General features: G+C 38.6%; 1 protein-coding gene and 1 long non-coding RNA gene across 6 annotated transcripts in view; one reads left to right on the top strand and one right to left on the bottom strand.

Annotated features, from left to right (window-relative positions):
• Window positions 1-16,578, top strand: part of arhgap31 (Rho GTPase activating protein 31) — a 37,183-nt gene extending 20,605 nt beyond the window's left edge. For both annotated transcript variants that reach the window (XM_042725095.1, XM_042725096.1), the window contains exons 5-12: window positions 2,299-2,406; window positions 2,727-2,869; window positions 8,748-8,955; window positions 9,113-9,237; window positions 9,928-9,987; window positions 10,422-11,216; window positions 11,815-11,951; window positions 13,419-16,578. In XM_042725095.1, the coding sequence (XP_042581029.1) occupies window positions 2,299-2,406; window positions 2,727-2,869; window positions 8,748-8,955; window positions 9,113-9,237; window positions 9,928-9,987; window positions 10,422-11,216; window positions 11,815-11,951; window positions 13,419-15,638 (3,796 nt within the window). In that variant the 3' untranslated portion in view covers window positions 15,639-16,578. The remainder of the gene's footprint in view (window positions 1-2,298; window positions 2,407-2,726; window positions 2,870-8,747; window positions 8,956-9,112; window positions 9,238-9,927; window positions 9,988-10,421; window positions 11,217-11,814; window positions 11,952-13,418) is intronic.
• Window positions 16,579-16,875: 297 nt separating this feature from the next.
• Window positions 16,876-17,682, bottom strand: part of LOC109083912 — a 2,974-nt gene continuing 2,167 nt past the window's right edge. For 3 of the 4 annotated variants that reach the window (XR_006154915.1, XR_006154913.1, XR_006154914.1), the window contains one exon: window positions 16,876-17,682. This exon is cut by the window's right edge and continues 345 nt beyond it. This is a non-coding gene — a long non-coding RNA (uncharacterized LOC109083912). The other variant, XR_006154916.1, reaches the window with a different exon arrangement.

Below are 17,682 nucleotides of genomic sequence, written 5' to 3'. Positions count from 1 at the left end.
ACATAAATGTAAACTTAAATATACATTTAAATAAAATAAATAAAATTTTATAAATAAAAATCAATTAAACTGAAAAAAATAAAAAATAAAAAAATAATAGTAGTGCTGCAAACACACTAGCAACCAGCAACCTTTGTGTTTGGTATAAAAGACACAGAACATCTAAAGTGCATTCTAATTTCAAACTTACGTCGCAGTCTGTTCATTATTAATATAAAGTACAGTCAACCAAACATATAAAAGGTTACACTGGTCAGTTTAAATAGACCTTGTACCGGTCCAAGGACGTTTTTGCTCATATGAAGAGGATGATCTTTTCCGTCTAGTTTACATTAAAAAAAACATCGTAGTTTAAGATTCAGATACATTGCGAATATGGAAACATTTGGATATGTGCAAAACGAGACGTGAGCAATAACCTCCAAATACATCTAGCCAAACCCGCGCTCGCTCGTCCTCGTCTGCACGCACGCACGCACTGTCACGATCTAATGCACTGTAAATGCAGGCTTTTTTAAAACAAATACGCCTACCGGAACGCAAAAATTCAAAATCGAACATTTTGCAGAACAGGATCTAATAAAGTACTGGTCATAATACTCGCATAAAATGTTTAATGTGAAAAAAAGCGGTTCACTGACTGCGCAGCACAGCCACAAGTGCCACAGTTACGTTTGGGATAATTTTATCTTTAATACTATAGTGTCATTTGAAAACATTGCAATTGCGTTTTCAAATACAACAACGAGCACCACGAAACCATTTAAAGAGGCGCATTCAGCGGTCTCCTTGACGGGAAACAGTCAACTAAATGATCTCAAACGTATGGCACGCTCTCTTCATTTTATCAAATGATCATAATCACATCTATTCATTTTACAGTCCTGCTACTAGCATTTTATTCAGACTAAAACCCCTTTAATTCGGGTGAGAACGCTTTTTTTCCGAGTGGCTTTTGCACATAATAATAATACCGCTGCAGACGCATTTTGCAGCATTAAGGTTATTAATTGATTGTTAATTTAAACGAGATCGATCATGGAAATGATCAAATATTGACATCCCTAAATGCAAATGAGTTGGATGGAAACCTGGCTATTGTCTGCATCAAACCATGCTACTACTAAACACGGATATTGGCCGATGCCGATATATTAAAAAATGACAAATATCGACCCGATATATCGGCCGAACGATATATCGGTCATGCTCTATACTGAACTAACATGAATATTAACATTTTTATTAACTAACATTAACAAAGGCTAATAAATGCTGTAAAAATATATTGTTCATTGTTAGTTTGTCATTTGTTCAATGAAATAAATAAATATAATAAATTTGCCTTTATTGCAAAGTGTTAATGAGTAAGATTGCGGCAGCAAGATTAATTTTTAATGAGCCAAAAAGAATGCATGTCACACCTCTGATTATCAATTTGCCTGGCTACCAATAGCTGCTCACATAAAATTCAAGGCATTGATGTTTGCCTACAATACCACCACTGGCTCTGCACCCCTTTACCTAAATTCATTACTTCAGACTTATGTGCCCTCTAGAAGCTTGCGTTCAGCAAGTGAACGTCGCTTTATTGTGCCATCCCAAAGAGGCACAAAATCCTTTTCACAGACTTTTAAATTAACTGTTCCCTCCTGGGGGAATGACCTGCCCAACTCAATCCGAGCAGCTGAGTTCTTAGCCATCTTCAAGAATCAGCTAAAAAACAGGCCTCTAAAGCCCTATTTGCACGGGATTAGTATTACCTGGTGACCTCTAGTCATTTGTATTTTTTTCCCGTGCGAATCGGCCATGTCTGTAATTTGTAAAGTAAAAATTTCCCAGCAAATGAAAGAGAAATCTGAAAACCATCAGAAGAGCGAAAACAAAAAGAATGATTAGATGGAGAAAGATGACAGCAGCATAGAGTAAGAAACATTCATATCTGGAAGTTAAGTCTGTAAATTTGAGTGAAATCACAGACTTCGCTTATCCCGTGCGAATGTGCCACACGAAACTCAGACAAGGTCCACAGATAATACTAATCTCTTGTGAATAGGGATTAACACTAGCTTGCTTTATTCTTTTTCTATTCTATCTGTTTCTTTTTATTTATTATATAATTAAAGAAAAAAAAACCTTGCTATGTGTACTGAGACTTGTTATAGCACTTGCATATCATTGCTATTTTGTTGATTTTGATTGCTTCCATTGTCCTCATTTGTAAGTCAGTTTGGATAAAAGCGTCTGCTCTATCTATCTCTGATCTATCTATCTATCTATCTATCTATCTATCTATAGAACTCTGGAATACCTCACCAAACATTTGACACATTTAGCTACCCTCAGTCACCAAACCAACATGCATGCTCGCAATCTTGCCCTGGTGTGGGCTCCAAATCTACTTCGGTGAGTTTTACAATGGTTTTACTTTCATTTTATAAACCAGTTGTCCACTGTCTTCATAATTCTCTTCTCAAACATGATTTTCGTCATATAATTGGTTATACTGTATATGAAGTCTACAGTGAACATGCAAAAGGTTAAATTAGATACAACTGTAAAGTTTTTATATTCATGCTATTATTATACTGTACTTATCTGTTGCTGATTATTAATGATGAATGGAATATTTTCTTTAAAGCCATTTATGCTACATGCTATAATTCCTCACAAAACTGATTAATTTAACATTTCTAAGTGCTCTCCTTTTTTTTTTTTTGGTATAGCTCCAAGGAGATAGAGGTGCCCTCCTGCAATGGTGATATGGCATTTCTGGAGGTGCGGGTCCAGCAGTCAGTTGTGGAGTTCATTCTTAACCACACTGAGCAAATCTTCAACCAGGATGGTCAGCCATCCAAGTCCAGAGAAGGTACGGCTCGCATTAAAGTAACTGAAGCAATGTAGTCACAGTAAACAGACAATGCACTGTATCTCTCAATAAACTCAGCGGTTGGTAAAGATGCCAGATGTTGTTAGTTTAGGCATAAAAACTTTATTGAAAAGTGAAGTATGTAATTTTTGAATGACCTACAAATAGTAGTAAGAAGAGTTTTCATTTTTAATGTACACCATCTGGGCATATTCTGTAACCATGCTGTACAAATCAAAACAGAATATACAGTAACTGGAAATCAAAGATCATTAAGGTGAATTAGCATACAGTTGAGCAGAGTGTAGCTTATGCTCAGTGGAAAGCCTTCTAGTCTTACAAAGTTTGTGATGATTAGATCAGGGGATGTGTGTTTGGTTTAACCCTCCTAAATCTCCTGCATTAGGCACTGCTTTTATACTCATGTTCCTATTTAGAAATCTGCCTAGGAGTGTGGTGACCAGAAATGAAGTATGCAATATTAGTGTGAAAGCAAGCCAAATTTCTGAATTTCTACACAATAAAATTTTCCTCTGGTACTTTTCATAAATTAATAATAACTTGAAAATTAGTGTGACTGTGCTATTCGTGACAGCTGTGATGATAAAGTCAGGAAATGGGTCTTAGAATTGAAGTAGGGTGTATACAATAGCATGAGATCTGTAGCCAAAAATGTAACAACAAAACAATAGGCAAGTTACATACAAAAAAAAGAAACAAAAAGAAAAGGCAAACAGCTAACGTCCGCACACATGCAATCTTGTTGATCACAGTGTTGAAGGTGTATTCAGTACATTTCTACACAATGTGTTTTGTACATTTTGAGTAGATACTGCATGCTGAAAACAGTTTTATGATCATTAACTAATAATAAAACAATTCGACGTTACGTCAGTGACTGACAAATTGGGATATCGCTAGAGAGACGAATCACCTTCGTGTGTTAACAAAACAAGACAATGAATGTTGGCGTGAGAGATTTGCATCGCGCACCCCGCCCGCAGTGTGGGTACCACTGGTACTCACCTCAGCCGGTTGGGGCGTCGGGTCAACTGGGAAAAGAGCAAACTCTCCCCTGTGCAGGGGATCTCTTTTCTCGGTATGGTGTTGGACTCGGTCAACCTGACAGCGCGTCTCTCCATAGTGCGCGTTCAGTCAATGCTGAACTGCCTGGAGTAATTTCAGGGCAGGAAGGCGGTTCCACTGAAACAGTTTCAGAGGCTCCTGGGGCATATGGCATCCACTGCCACTGTCATGCCGCTCGGATTGCTTCATATGATACCACTCCAGCATTGGCTTCATGTTCGAGTCCCGAGATGGGCATGGCAATGCTGCATGCACCGGGTCTTGTTTACCCCGTCCTCCCGCCAAACCTTCAGCCCTTGGTCGGACCCTTGCTTTTCTACGGGGCAGAGGTTCCCCTCGTGCAAGTGTCCAGGCATGTTGTTGTCTCAACAGATGCCTCTGCCATCGGCTGGGGTGCCATGTGCAATGGGCATGCAGCATCAGGCAACTGGACAGGGCCTCGTCTGCAGTGGCATGTCAATTGCCTCAAGTTGCTGGTTGTATGGCTTGCTCTGCGCCGCTTCAAATCGAGGCTTCACCACAAGCACGTACTGATCCGGACGGACAATACTGCAACCATTGCGTACATCAACCACCAGGGGGGGTCTACGCTCCCGTCGCATGTCACAACTCACCCGCCATCTCCTCCTTTGGAGTCAGAAGCATCTGAGGTCGCTTCGTGCTGTTCACTTCCCAGGCAAGCTCAATCGTGCAGGCCCTCCGAGCCTCTGCAGTCAGTAGAGCTTAAGTTTTTGTCGCTAAAGACAGTGCTCCTCACTGCATTGGCTTCAGTCAAGAGGGTCGGGGACCTGCAGGCATTTTCGTTCAACAATACGTGCCTTGAATTCGGGCCGGCCAACTCTCATGTTGTCCTGAGACCCCGGCCTGGATATGTGCCCAAAGTTCCCACCACTCCTTTCAGGGATCAGGTGGTGAACTTGCAAGCGCTGCCCCGGGAGGAGGCAGACCCAGCCGTTGCTCTTCTCTGTCCCGTTCTTGCTTTGCGCATTTACATGGACCGCATGCAGAGCTTCAGGACCTCAGACCAGCTCTTTGTCTGCTCCAGAGGACAGCAGAAGGGAAAGGCTGTCTCCAAACAAAGACTTGCCCACTGGATAGTGGAGGCTATAGTGTTAGCATATCAGGCCCACCGTTTACCGTGCCCCCTCGGAGTGTGGCTTCCTCCTGGGCGTTGGCACGGGGCGCCTCAATAGCAGACATCTGTAGAGCTGCTAGCTGGGCAACACCTAACACGTTTGCAAGATTCTATAATCTCCATGTAGAGCCTGTGTCCTCTCTTGTACTCACCTCAGATGGCCGGTAATGCTGGACCCGCTCAGTGTCGATCACGCTTGCTGTGCCATTCCCCTCTATGGACCGGATACATGCACTTAAGTGCTTCTCAGTCCAGTTTCCCTCTTGGTGAACCCAGTTGAGGTTCCTTCCACACCCTCGGCAGTCAGACATGGCGGAGCGCCAGACGCCAGGTCCAGCACTCATGTGTATGCCCAGTGTCAGCCCTTGTGTTGGGCTAGGTGCTCGTGTGTAGTGATTCCCACTTCGGGTGATCCCACATGTGTATTCTTCCACAGTACGGCTTCCCTTATGGTAAGCCTGTGCCTTTCCCTGGCAGAGATTTCTCTGCCATCTCTGCTCTGTATTGATCTCACCCCAGGCGGTCTGAGTCTACCGCAGGGACTTCCATATGTAGCACTGCCCTATGGCCAGTCCATATGTGTAATTTCCAAGTGTAACCTCCTATGCGCAGGATGTGGTTTCCGTAGCGTTCCCCTACTTGGGTACGCTTTCCCAGTGTTATCCATATACCACTGTACGGAACAATAGCTGAGAGTATCATGATTGGGTAAAAAAAAAAGAGCATCCACCAAAATCTGAGACTTTGCAAGCAAAGATGGGTTGTGGCTTACCACTTTGTGCCAAACTTAATGAGAACCATTGAAAAATATTTCTCAATGCAAGTTTGCAAAGATTGAGGTCTTTCACCATCTACCATACCATATGGAATCTGACAAAATCTCAGTCCATATAGGGAAAAGCAGGAAACCTCTGTTGAATGTGCGTAACCTTCAAACCCTCAGATGGCAGCGCATGAAAAACCATCATGCTACTGTGTTAAATATAGCCCATGGGCTCAGGAGTACTTCAGAAAACCATTGCCACTCAACACAGTCCATTGTTGCATCGAAAGGCGACTGTAATCTCTGTTAGGGAAGGAGAAAGCAGTACATCAATTCTACTACATATACCACTGTACAGAACAGCAGTAGCAGGTTCCTCTGCCTAAGCCCTGTCCTATCTTCTGCCCCAACTGGTGTGGGGGGACTTGCCGGCTTTCGCAGGGCACTGGAGGGGGTCAGCAAAAGTGTCGTTTTTCATACAGATCTCAATTCGTCAATCACTGACGTAACATCGAACGTGACTGACTGAAAGGGAATGTCTCGGTTACGTATGTAACCCTCGTTCCCTGAAGGAGGGAATGGAGACGTTACGTACGGCCGAGGCACACTGTCTCGGCTCCTCAGTGAAAAACTGACTGCACGTGCTCTCCTTATATACCCGCGCTGTGGGGCGGGGTGTGCAATGCAAATCTCGCATGCCAACATTCATTGGCTTGTTTTGTTAACACTCAAAGGTTATTCGTCTCTCTAGCGAGATCCCAATTCGCCAGTCACTGCCGTTTTTTTTATAAATAAAGTTGAAAAATATAAATATACACAAATTAGAACTGAAATAAGTTTACATTGAAGCACTAACATTTCTAACTGTAAATATATTAAAACTTAAACTGTAAACTACAAACCCATTTCCAAAAAAGTCAGGACATTTGTGTAAGAACAAGAATAAAACCAAGAAACTGTGATTTGTTCATTTTCTTTCACATTTATTTAAATGGTAAAGTTAAATGCAAAGTAATGATTTTCAAAAAACAGTTTCAAAACAGAAAAGTGAAAAGATGATAGAATTTTCTCGTTAAACTGTTTTGAAACATTCCACAGTAAGCTGTGAAATGGTAATAGTTGAGGGTATCATGATTGGGTAAAAAAAAAAAAAAAAAGAGCATCCACCAAAATCTCAGTCTTTGCAAGCAAAGATGGGTTGTGGCTAACCACTTTGTGCCAAACTTAATGAGAACCATTGAAAAAAATTTCTCAATGCAAGATTGCAAAGGATTGAGGTCTTTCACCATCTACCGTACCATATGGAATCTGACAAAATCTCAGCCCATATAGGGAAAGGCAGGAAACCTCTGTTGAATGCGCGTAACCTTCAAACCCTCAGATGGCAGCACATGAAAAACCATCATGCTACTGTGTTAAATATAGCCCATGGGGTCAGGAGTACTTCAGAAAACCATTGCCACTCAACACAGTCCATTGTTGCATCAAGAAAGGCGACTGTAATCTCTGTTAGGGAAGGAGAAAGCAGTACATCAATTCTACTCAGAGAAGCTGTCAAGTTCTCTGGGCCCAAGTTCATCTTAGATGGTCTGAAAGCCAGTGGAAATGTGTACTGTGGTCAGACAAGTTCATGTTTCAGTTTGTATTTGGGAAAAACAGACATTGAGTTCTACATGTCAAAGACAGGGACCATCCAGACTTTTATCAGGTGCACAAGCCAACATCTGTCATAGTAGCTCCAGAACATTAGTGTCCACGGCATGGATGACTTGCATATGTGTGAAGGTACCATTGGTACAGACATATAGGGACTGTACAGAGACATATGCCTGCCTACAGTCCAGGTCTGTCTGCTATTGAAAATATATGGTTGCGTCATGAAAAGGAGAATCAGACAATGATGACCACAGACTGTTGAGCAGATGAAGTCTTGTATCAAGCAAAATTGGGCCAATATTCCACTTACAAATTTGCAGTTCAAAAGTCATTAAAAAGTGTCATTAAAAGGAAAGTTGATGTACACAGTTGTAAACATGCCTCTGTCTCATCTTTTTTGGAGTGTGTTGTAGCCTTAAAATCATAATGTATTTATTTACAAAATACAATTATGTTGGTCAGTTTTTTGTTGTTGTTGTTGTTAGTTAAACAGAGGTTAAAGAGAATTAACAAATCACAGATTTTAGTTTTGATTGCATTGTACAAAATGTCCCAACTTTTTTGGAAATGGGGTTGTAAAACAAATAAAAAAATACTAAATATCTGCTCCCTGGGTGCCGCAGCATAAATAGCTGCCCACTGCTCCGGGTGTGTGTTCATGGTGTGTGTGCACTGTTGTGTGTGTGCACTTTGGATGGGTTAAATGCAGAACATGAATTCTGAGTATGGTTCACTTTCAAAATAAAGTAATAAAAAAAAGGAAAATATTCAACAACATTACTAAAAGTCTAAATAAAATTAAAATGAAGACTGAAAATATAAAACAAATATTCATAAAAAGTACATGAATATTACTAAAATAGCACTGAATGAAAATACATTAAGAAACGAGTGCAGTCATTTCTTGTTTAATCATTTATATACAGTATGAAGAATTCAAATGCAAAAGCCTCCAAGTGCCATTTGAAAGTTTATATTTTCTTTATTTATATTTTTATCAAGCTCCTATGTGTTGGTTCAGTAATTTCACTTTAATGGCAATAAATAGGTTCTTCATAACGTAAACATAGGAGCCTAAGATAATGCTAATTTTAGAAGAACATTTTAAATGCATCTTAGAGGCTTTTGCATCTGAACACTTCATATGCTGACAGAATGAAGTTATGGTCTCTTTTAGTGATGCAGTGTATGTTACTCTCAAGACATGATATGTCTAACTTGTTTTTATGGTTTTGTAGGCCCTAGCATGGCCTGTGGGGAGAAGTACGCCACCTTGCCTGCCAGCACGCAGTGTGGCCCCATGAAGCTCATGAGTCTCGAAGAGGCGCAGGCTCGCTCTCTCAGTCCCAACCACCCAGCAATGAGAGAGCGGCAAAGAGAGAACAGCCTTCCAGATACCAGCACCGCTGAAATGTATCATACAGTAATAGATCTGTCTGACAGCAGGTGTGATTTATGCAAACCTACACACACTTAATATTTAATCCAGTTTTGCTTGACCCAGAAAACAACATATCTAAAACATTTTTAATTTTATTAAATTTTGTACATTTCAATATTTTCATTACTCTGTCAATCATGCATTGACCTTCTCACAATATAGAAGAAAATTCTCAGGGAAATCTAAGAAGTGGAAGTCCATCTTCAGTCTTGGACGATCTGTAATCGACTCTAAAGGGAAACTGAGTCGCAATGGGAGTGTGTTTATGAGAGCCCAAAATCCCTCAGGTAAGAAAGAGACAGAGACAGAGAAAGAAAGAAACTTTCTATTGTCTGGAAACAAAAGTTCCCAAAAAAAGTGAAAACCAAAAGAGGTGGTGAACAGCCAGAAATCAAAATGCCACATCATGACATTTCAGGCCACCTACTGTACATCAGACATCAGAGCAACAATTATAGCACAACTTTGCTCTATATGTCTGATGAAAGCCCTATAGATGGTCAAAGCATCATGACATTCAAACCCTATTTTCACCTAGAGAATGATTATTGCTGAAGGTAAAACTCTGAATGACTGTCATTTAATTAAATGCATTTTCATATTGGTCTGTTTCAGCAAAAACAGAAATAAAAAGAAAATGAAAGAATTTGTTTTTGTTTAAATAGTATTTTTACTTGTTGCTAGAGTCAGAAAACATGATGAATTACAGTATGTTAAAAGAAAAAAAATAAAGTAACATTTCGGGTTATGTCTAAAGAAATTGATTGAAAAGAAATATATTTTATTAATATTACATCAACATTTGAAGTTTGAACCAAAACACTAACTACAATTTGAGAAAAACTAATACATTTTACAGTAACACATTACAGTATTTTTCTTTTAATTTAATCCAAAGTATCATTTTCAGTGCAGAGTAAAGAAGAATAACAAATAGCATGCCAAGTTTTATGTTTGTTTTCTCTCTTTTTAAACAGAAAAACCTGCTATAAGGCCATCCAAAAGCATGGACTCTCTCTGTTCCTTTCAGGCAGCAGGTGGGGCTAGATCTCCATACCTACAGTATACTTACTTTACTATGCTGTCATTTTGCAGATGGACCTTTTTCTTTTTCCTAAAAAGATTTAAAACGATTTTAATACATAATAAATTTATACAAGTATATATTTATATAAAGATGCATTACATATTAAAAAACAACAAATTATTTCTTATAAAAGAAAAAAAAACTGCTACATCAACAAATTAATTAAGATATTAGCCTGACACATGGCCTATGGGCGAAAATGAATTACAGAATGTATACAAAATGATTAATTCTACTAAAAATGGTTTAATATTGTGTTATATCATATAAACACATTCATACATTTTTATCTTTGGCTAAAGAGTGAAAATACTTTTTGTGACCGCTGTAAATTTGTGGCTTTTAGGTGTCACCACCAGTTTTCTCTTTTTCATTCCCATTCAGATGAGGACAAAGCACCAACAGATGGAAGCAATGGCATCTTTATCCCAGTTCTAAAATCCCGAACCCTGGGCTCAGATATCGACTATAATCTGAATGAGAAGGATCAAAAATGGGACTTAGATCCTCATACTGCATCAGGAGGATCCCTGAATGAGAAAAGAGAAGGAGCATCAAATGCCTCCTCTTCATCTCCAACTTTATCCCCACTGCAGAAAACTCTTCCAGAACAGCTGAAAGTTTTCAAAGGTGATGACCGCAGTGGCTGCCAGCCCACATCTCCCAAAAACCGTCGGATGTTGTATTCTGGATCTACCAGTAATGGATCTAGACCGTCTTTTCCAGGCAGCCTGTTTCCGCTGGAGTCATCGCCAAGGCACCAACGAAAGGCCCTCAACATTTCTGAACCCTTTGCAGTGTCTGTACCTTTGCGTGTGTCTGCAGTTATTAATTCTAACAGCACCCCCTGCAGGGCACCAGGGAAAGAGCGGGACAGGGGTTTGGGGGGACTCTTTAAGCCCACTAAGGAGGCTGGGCCTCTGGAACCCCATCGCAGTGAAAGTATTGGCACTGCTGGATTGCGAGTCCCCAGCAGTGGGAACTTTACGTTCACAGACTGGGAGACTGGACTAGCAGGTCACACCAGCAGTACTGGGTACAGAGAGCACCCGCTCAGTGACAGCAGTGGAAGCAGCGGATGCAGTATCTATAGCAACAGCAGCTCTTTCCCTGTGGAAAATGAGGATCAGACTGGGGAAAGAGATACTACTGATGTGCTCACTCTGGGGACAACAAAGAGTATGACGATTGTAGTGTGTGTGCGTGTGTGTGAACATGAAAGTATATTTTCATTTAGTGAGAATTATTTTCATTCTTTTTCTTTTGAAAAAACTAAGTTAATCACTGACATACACTTTCATTATCAAATATTATCAGATTTACTGAGTATTGAGCAATCGCATAAAGTAGAAAATAATTCATATCAAATTTGCATTTGCAAGTTGATTAAATGTCAATGATACATTTAAAAAAAACAAAGTTAATCACTGACATACTCTTTAATTATCATATATTATCAGATTTACTGAGCGATCACATAAAGTAGAAGATAATTCAAAACTACATTTTTGAAGCAATAAACGTAAAGGTGAAGTGTGTAAGGTTGTAAATACCGTGGTGCTTTCAGACATTGCTTTGTTTTAAATTAACCAATGGTATGTGTGTTTGAGCAGGGACTGTAATGGCAGTAATGGCAGTAATTCTCAGTAATGGCAGATTGGGGGAAGTGTTCAGGAATCATTATTTTTGCAATTCTGTCTGGTGATGTCACACACTGCACCTTTAATTTTACTACCCTAACTGATAATATTATATTGATTTCTCTGAATCCTCTCAGGCAAGGATGCAGAAGTGAGAGAGCTGATAGCCAGTGTGGAGAATTTTGAACCTCAGGTGTCATCTGAGACTACAGAAATTAAGGAAGAACTGGAAACTACATCAACGCAACAAGATATGGCAAAATTGGACAAACTGGTATGATTTTAATTGATACATAACATGGAATTGTATCCCTGTATTTTTAATAAGATTAAAAAACTAAAAGTACTATGGTTGCCAATGGGACCCATTTGGAAGCCTCAGAAAATGTCCAAGGTGGCCGCAGGATGACATAAAATTGAATATATTAAAATGTATATTACATTAAAAGTCAGGGGTGGGTGGCACAATGGCCAAAGAAGGGCCTTGAAAGTTAAGAACCACTGTACTATTACTAAATCCCAAGATAAAATATGAAATAATGATATATATAGCATATAGCACAGCACTTTTCAGTAGTGACAGTAATGCTTTGCTAGCAACCACATCACATTACAGAATTTTAACTCGCATACTAAAACACTACTAAAACATACTAAAATACAAAAAAATGCATTACTGTACTAACATTTTTTTCCCCAAAATATGAGGGTTATGTGTTCCCTTCTGTCACTGAAATACTCATTCTATAGGTGAAAATATAGTTTGGACTTCATGATGCTTTGGCCATTTATAGGGCTTTCATCAGACATCAAGAGCAACATTGTGCTATTATTGTTGTTTGAAACAGTGACTGTTTCAGTAGCGAGAATTCTGTGGGATAACAACCCCCCCCGCCAAAAAAAAAGATGCCACTAAAGAAACTCCACCAAATGTTTCAGTAGTGACTGTTTTGGTAGTGACATTTTTAGATACTTTTGAACCTAGCTCAAAGATGCTAATCAGCACATGGTTAGCTAGCACAGTTCTGAACATTGGTATACATATTAAAACTAAATGTTATGGAATAACTCCCAAAAAAGTGTGCTTAATTGCTGAAAAAAGGTGTTCGGTAGTGACGTTCTTTAAAGTTACACAAAGATTTTTCAGAGATTTGAACAAATTTACCTTCAAAATGATGAGACCTATAGTTGGAGGCAATGCTCAATTATTAGTAGATAAGCCACTGACACACTTTTACCCCAAAGCTAAAAGAAATACACATGCAATAAATGCAAATAGACAATGTAACTGTGAAGATATTTTGAACTTATTTTTATTTACAAATGAAATGACTGCATGTTATACACCCTTCTTAAAACACCAGATGTTGATCTAGAGTAAATATATAGTAGATAACTATAGAAATACACTGTAATAAGACCCTACTATAAACAAAGACTTCCTTTACTCACGTAGCCAAAATCTACCATTGAAATTCAAGTACAGCACATGGTTAGCTAGCACAGTTCTGAACATTGGTATACATATAAAAACTAAATGTTATGTAATAACTCCCAAAAAAGTGTGCTTAATTGCTGAAAAAAGGTGTTCGGTAGTGACATTCTTTAAAGTTACACACAGATTTTTCAGACATTTGAACAAATTTACCTTCAAAATTATGAGACCTATCTACTCACACCTTGTAGCTATGAGAGGGGGGAATTTTTTTTTTCATTGTGGTTCTTTCTTTGTGTTTTACAGGAAGTAATCAAAAAGGTGCCATCATTTGGCATGCATCAAAAAGTTTCAGTCACTGAGGCTAAAACAAACATGTCAGATGAACAGGTGAAGCCTATCTTCACCAAGATTACTGGAAATGAGGACACTTGCAAGCTAAGTGCCCAAGCACAGAGAAGAAGTAGTTTGCCTACCAACACTGCAAAGGGACTCTTTATAGACCTTACCAAAAATGTAATGTTTGATCATCCTGGTGCCACTACATTTAATTCTGTCATGAAGCATTTCCCTGAAAGATTGTTGTCATGTGATGGTAGCTGGAATTACTTGGATAATGATGTTGACAGGACAGACCACAAAAGCCTAGGGTTGCAAACCATAATAACAACCAATCTAGAACTTTCCCCATTTCTACACCTAAAGGAAACAGATATTCTCCAAGATGCAGAGCCATGCAGCGAAGAGGAACTAAGAACAGATCCTAGTAAGAAAGACAACACTTCCAAAAGTGACTTGTCAGATAATTCAAGCAGCTATGCAAAATCGGATGTTCACACGTCTCTACACTCTGACACAAAAGAACCATTAGTATCAAAGGACATTTGTGAAAAAGAAAATGAGGTTAGTGATGAACCCCAGAAACTTGACTTAGCAGAAAGAATCAAGGGAAGTTTGGAAAGACTCTCGACTTGTCTGAATGAACATCACCACACACTGGAAAGTTTTTATCAAGATGATGTAGACACATGGGGGAGTCATTTGGGTGGTTTGGATCAGGTTGAACCATGGGAGGACTTGTGTTCCACCAAGCAGTGGGTAACCAGCCCTCTGCACTCACCAAAACTTGAGGATCATTTACCTACGCCAAAAGAGACCATGCCATGTCAAGCAATTCACAGCCAAGTTCTTGACAATCCAAAAGTGGATGACTTGCCCAACAGCAAGAAAGCTGAAGCTAAAGAACCAGCTGTGCTTAATGACATTACATCATCTCAAACAGAGGCTGCTGTGACAGCTGCCTGTGAACTTGGAAACTCTGACTTCCCAAAAGGAAACAAAAATGCAGGCACAAATGTAGCTTGTTTTGCACAGATAACAGAGCATTTTGACAGTGATAACCTCAAGTGGATGGGAGACAAAGACGGCAGAAAACTGGAGATTCCACAGGTTGAGATACTGAAGACATTCACCAATCCAGATGAGACTACTGGACTGCAAAACATGAGCAAAGCAAAACAGAAAAGCTCTTCTCCATCTCAGTGGTTTCATCGACAAACATCCCATGAGTCCTGCATTGTGGAGAGAAGTCATGAAAACATTAAACCCAAACTCAGGCCATGCTCTCTTAACCTTGATTTAGGACACCAAGGTGTCAGAGACATTTCAAATAGTCAGTATCTGAAAAGTGCAAACCATTCAAATGCACAGGAATGGTTGACACCTGAAGCCAAGCATGATAGCTCATCTCTAGAGTTGGAGCTATTCCTCAGTGGCTCCAAGGCCCCTGTACGACGCAACTCGGCACCAGTTAGCGTGTCATCAGTTCGTACTGCATTCATGATCAAAACTTGCAAAGCTAAAGCTGTTCCTGTTATTCCACCAAAAATTCAGTATAGTCACATACCTCATGCTCTACCTGAGGGGAGCACTGATCGAGTCAATAAAAGTACATCTGAAAAGAAACCTGCTAAGAGCAAGTTGGGAAAAGCAGGTTCTGAACTTCCCCTCCAGAAAGTCCACAGGGAGGATGTGCCAAGCAGTGAACCACCATCAGCGGTCCAAAGAAAGATTCCTATGAGCAATGCAAAATGCAACGAGAATTACAAACCAACCTCCATTCCAGACCTTCCAGTGTTGAGAAGGAAGCGATCTGCAAATGGAGACACATTTATGGATCGTCCTAGACCTGATCGCTCATCGCTTCTTCAGAGATCGTCCTTCAGAAATCGTCCAAGACCTCAAAGTCTCATCCTGTTCAGCCCTCCATTTCCAATCATGGACTACCCTCCAGTAGGGGATGATGGGAAACTAGTCCTATCTCCCATTAAAGCTGAAGCATCACCATTTGACGTCTATTCAAATGAACTAGTGGAAAACCTCAAAACTACTGAGGGGGTAACCTTGCGTAATAAAATGACTTTGCCAAAGAGTGGACAAAGGCTTGAGACCTCAACCAGTTGCTTTTACCAGCCACAAAGGAAGTCAATGATATACGACAACAGAAGTAACAGGCAAATTGAATGAGATAAGACTGATCCATTACTGACCATCACGCAGTAACTAGCAAACCTCTTGCTTATTAATTGTGACCGAGTGTCAGTATACCATACACAATGATGCTTGGAAATCAAGGTGCCGTTAATCTGATAATACAGATTTGTAAGTATTAAGCTTTGTGTAAAATGCTGCTGCTAAGGATTTATATCAGAGATTTTTTCTATATTTGCAAGGAAAACTGAAACATGCCCTGGGAAACTCAGCAGACTCTTACTGTCTATGTAAATACAGACTGTACAAGCATGTCTCCGTTTGAATTGACTTCATTCCCTTCATGTGGAACTCAAGGTCTTAGTGTCTGTTATTACTTTATCATGATCGGAAATATTTTGTTTACAATTGGAGTAATTTATAAATTATCTACAAATCCGCATAAGAAAAAAATGACAAAAAATGACAAAAAACATCTATTTATTCTATATTGTCTTGTTTTGTCATACAAATCTGTACTTCTGTAAGACCATACAGAGTAAAAATCAATTTGTACAAATGTTTAGAGTAAAAGTCCAGTGGTTTGAAGATAGTTTAAAGGTCAATGTTCTTGAATAATTCAAATATTGTTTCAAGCTGTGTTTTCTCTTTTGTAGATACATTTTTATATATTTTCAAATCTCCTGATTACTTGGTTAACATAAATGTATGAAAAAAAAGGATATACGGAGGTCTCAAAAAATAAGAATATAAAAAAATTCCATGTTTTATATAAACCGTAAAGCAGAGGATGTTTTGTCAATGTATTCTGAAGAAAGGCAGAGACAAGGATGAAAGATCATGATGATGATGTTGTCAGTTGTGTAATCACACAACACTAACCTTGTAAAATGCTCTCTTTGTATTCAATAAAATTTGATTTATTGTATGTATGCTATTCTAAACAAAATAATAAAAGTATTTCACATGTAATGTGCACACTGCGACATACACTTAAGCAAATTTAGTTATTTCAGGACAGAATTGTTTAAAATTATAATGTCATTTATAATGCATATTCCTATTTGCTTAATTTTCTGTAATAAAGGTAAGATAAGAATAAAGTAATTCCTACAGGGTAAGTTGTGCCACTTACAGTTGTCTATTAGTCAAATATAAATCATAAAAAAATAGAAGTAATCTTCTTTAATATAGGGTCACAGAAATGTATAATTCTATAAAATGTATGTAATATAACTAGTATATAAGTAAAGTAATCCAGGGACCCAACTTGCCTCATGTTGTAGCTGTGTCATGTCAAGGGTAAGTTGAGTCACTGGGGAATACAGAACAATTTACATTTGAAATTTAACAGTGGGCATATACTGTCTATGAGAATAAGAATCACGTTCATGGTATGTTGCAGAACAATATTCACAATTACATAAACTAGCTAGGAAATACTTTAATATTCATAATATTTATAGTGAAAAACAAATTTCAACATTTTAAGAGTATTTGCTGTAGTTATAGCATTTCCCATAGTTGGAGGCAATGCTCAATTATTACTAGATAAGCCACTGACACACTTTTACCCCAAAGCTAAAAGAAATACACATGCAATAAATGCAAATAGACAATGTAACTGTGAAGTTATTTTGAACTTATTTTTATTTACAAATGAAATGACTGCATGTGATATACCGTTCTTAAAACACCAGATGTTGATCTAGAGTAAATATACAGTAGATAACTATAGAAATACACTGTAATAAGACCCTACTATAAACAAAGACTTCCTTTACTCGCATAGCCAAAATCTACCATTGAAATTCAAGTACAGCGCCAAAGCCAGCTACATTTGTCTAGCTAGCATTTTATTGATTTATTTATTTGGAGAAGACTTGCATAATGTATTATACATACATGTCTTATACAGAAGTTGTGTTATCTTATAAAACATAGTTAATTCATAAAACAGTAACAATTATAATTCTCAGATTCTGTGTCTCCAAAATACAGAGAAAGCCTGTCAGTAATTCCTCTGTTAAATGTATTTTTTTTTTTTTGCCACATTTAATAGCTCTAACTTGCCACTTAA

The sequence above is a fragment of the Cyprinus carpio genome, chromosome B5, assembly GCF_018340385.1.
Source record: "Cyprinus carpio isolate SPL01 chromosome B5, ASM1834038v1, whole genome shotgun sequence".
NCBI lineage: Eukaryota > Metazoa > Chordata > Actinopteri > Cypriniformes > Cyprinidae > Cyprinus > Cyprinus carpio.
The sequence above is the reverse complement of the archived record's forward strand: the minus strand, read 5'-3'. Positions and strand labels throughout refer to the sequence as shown.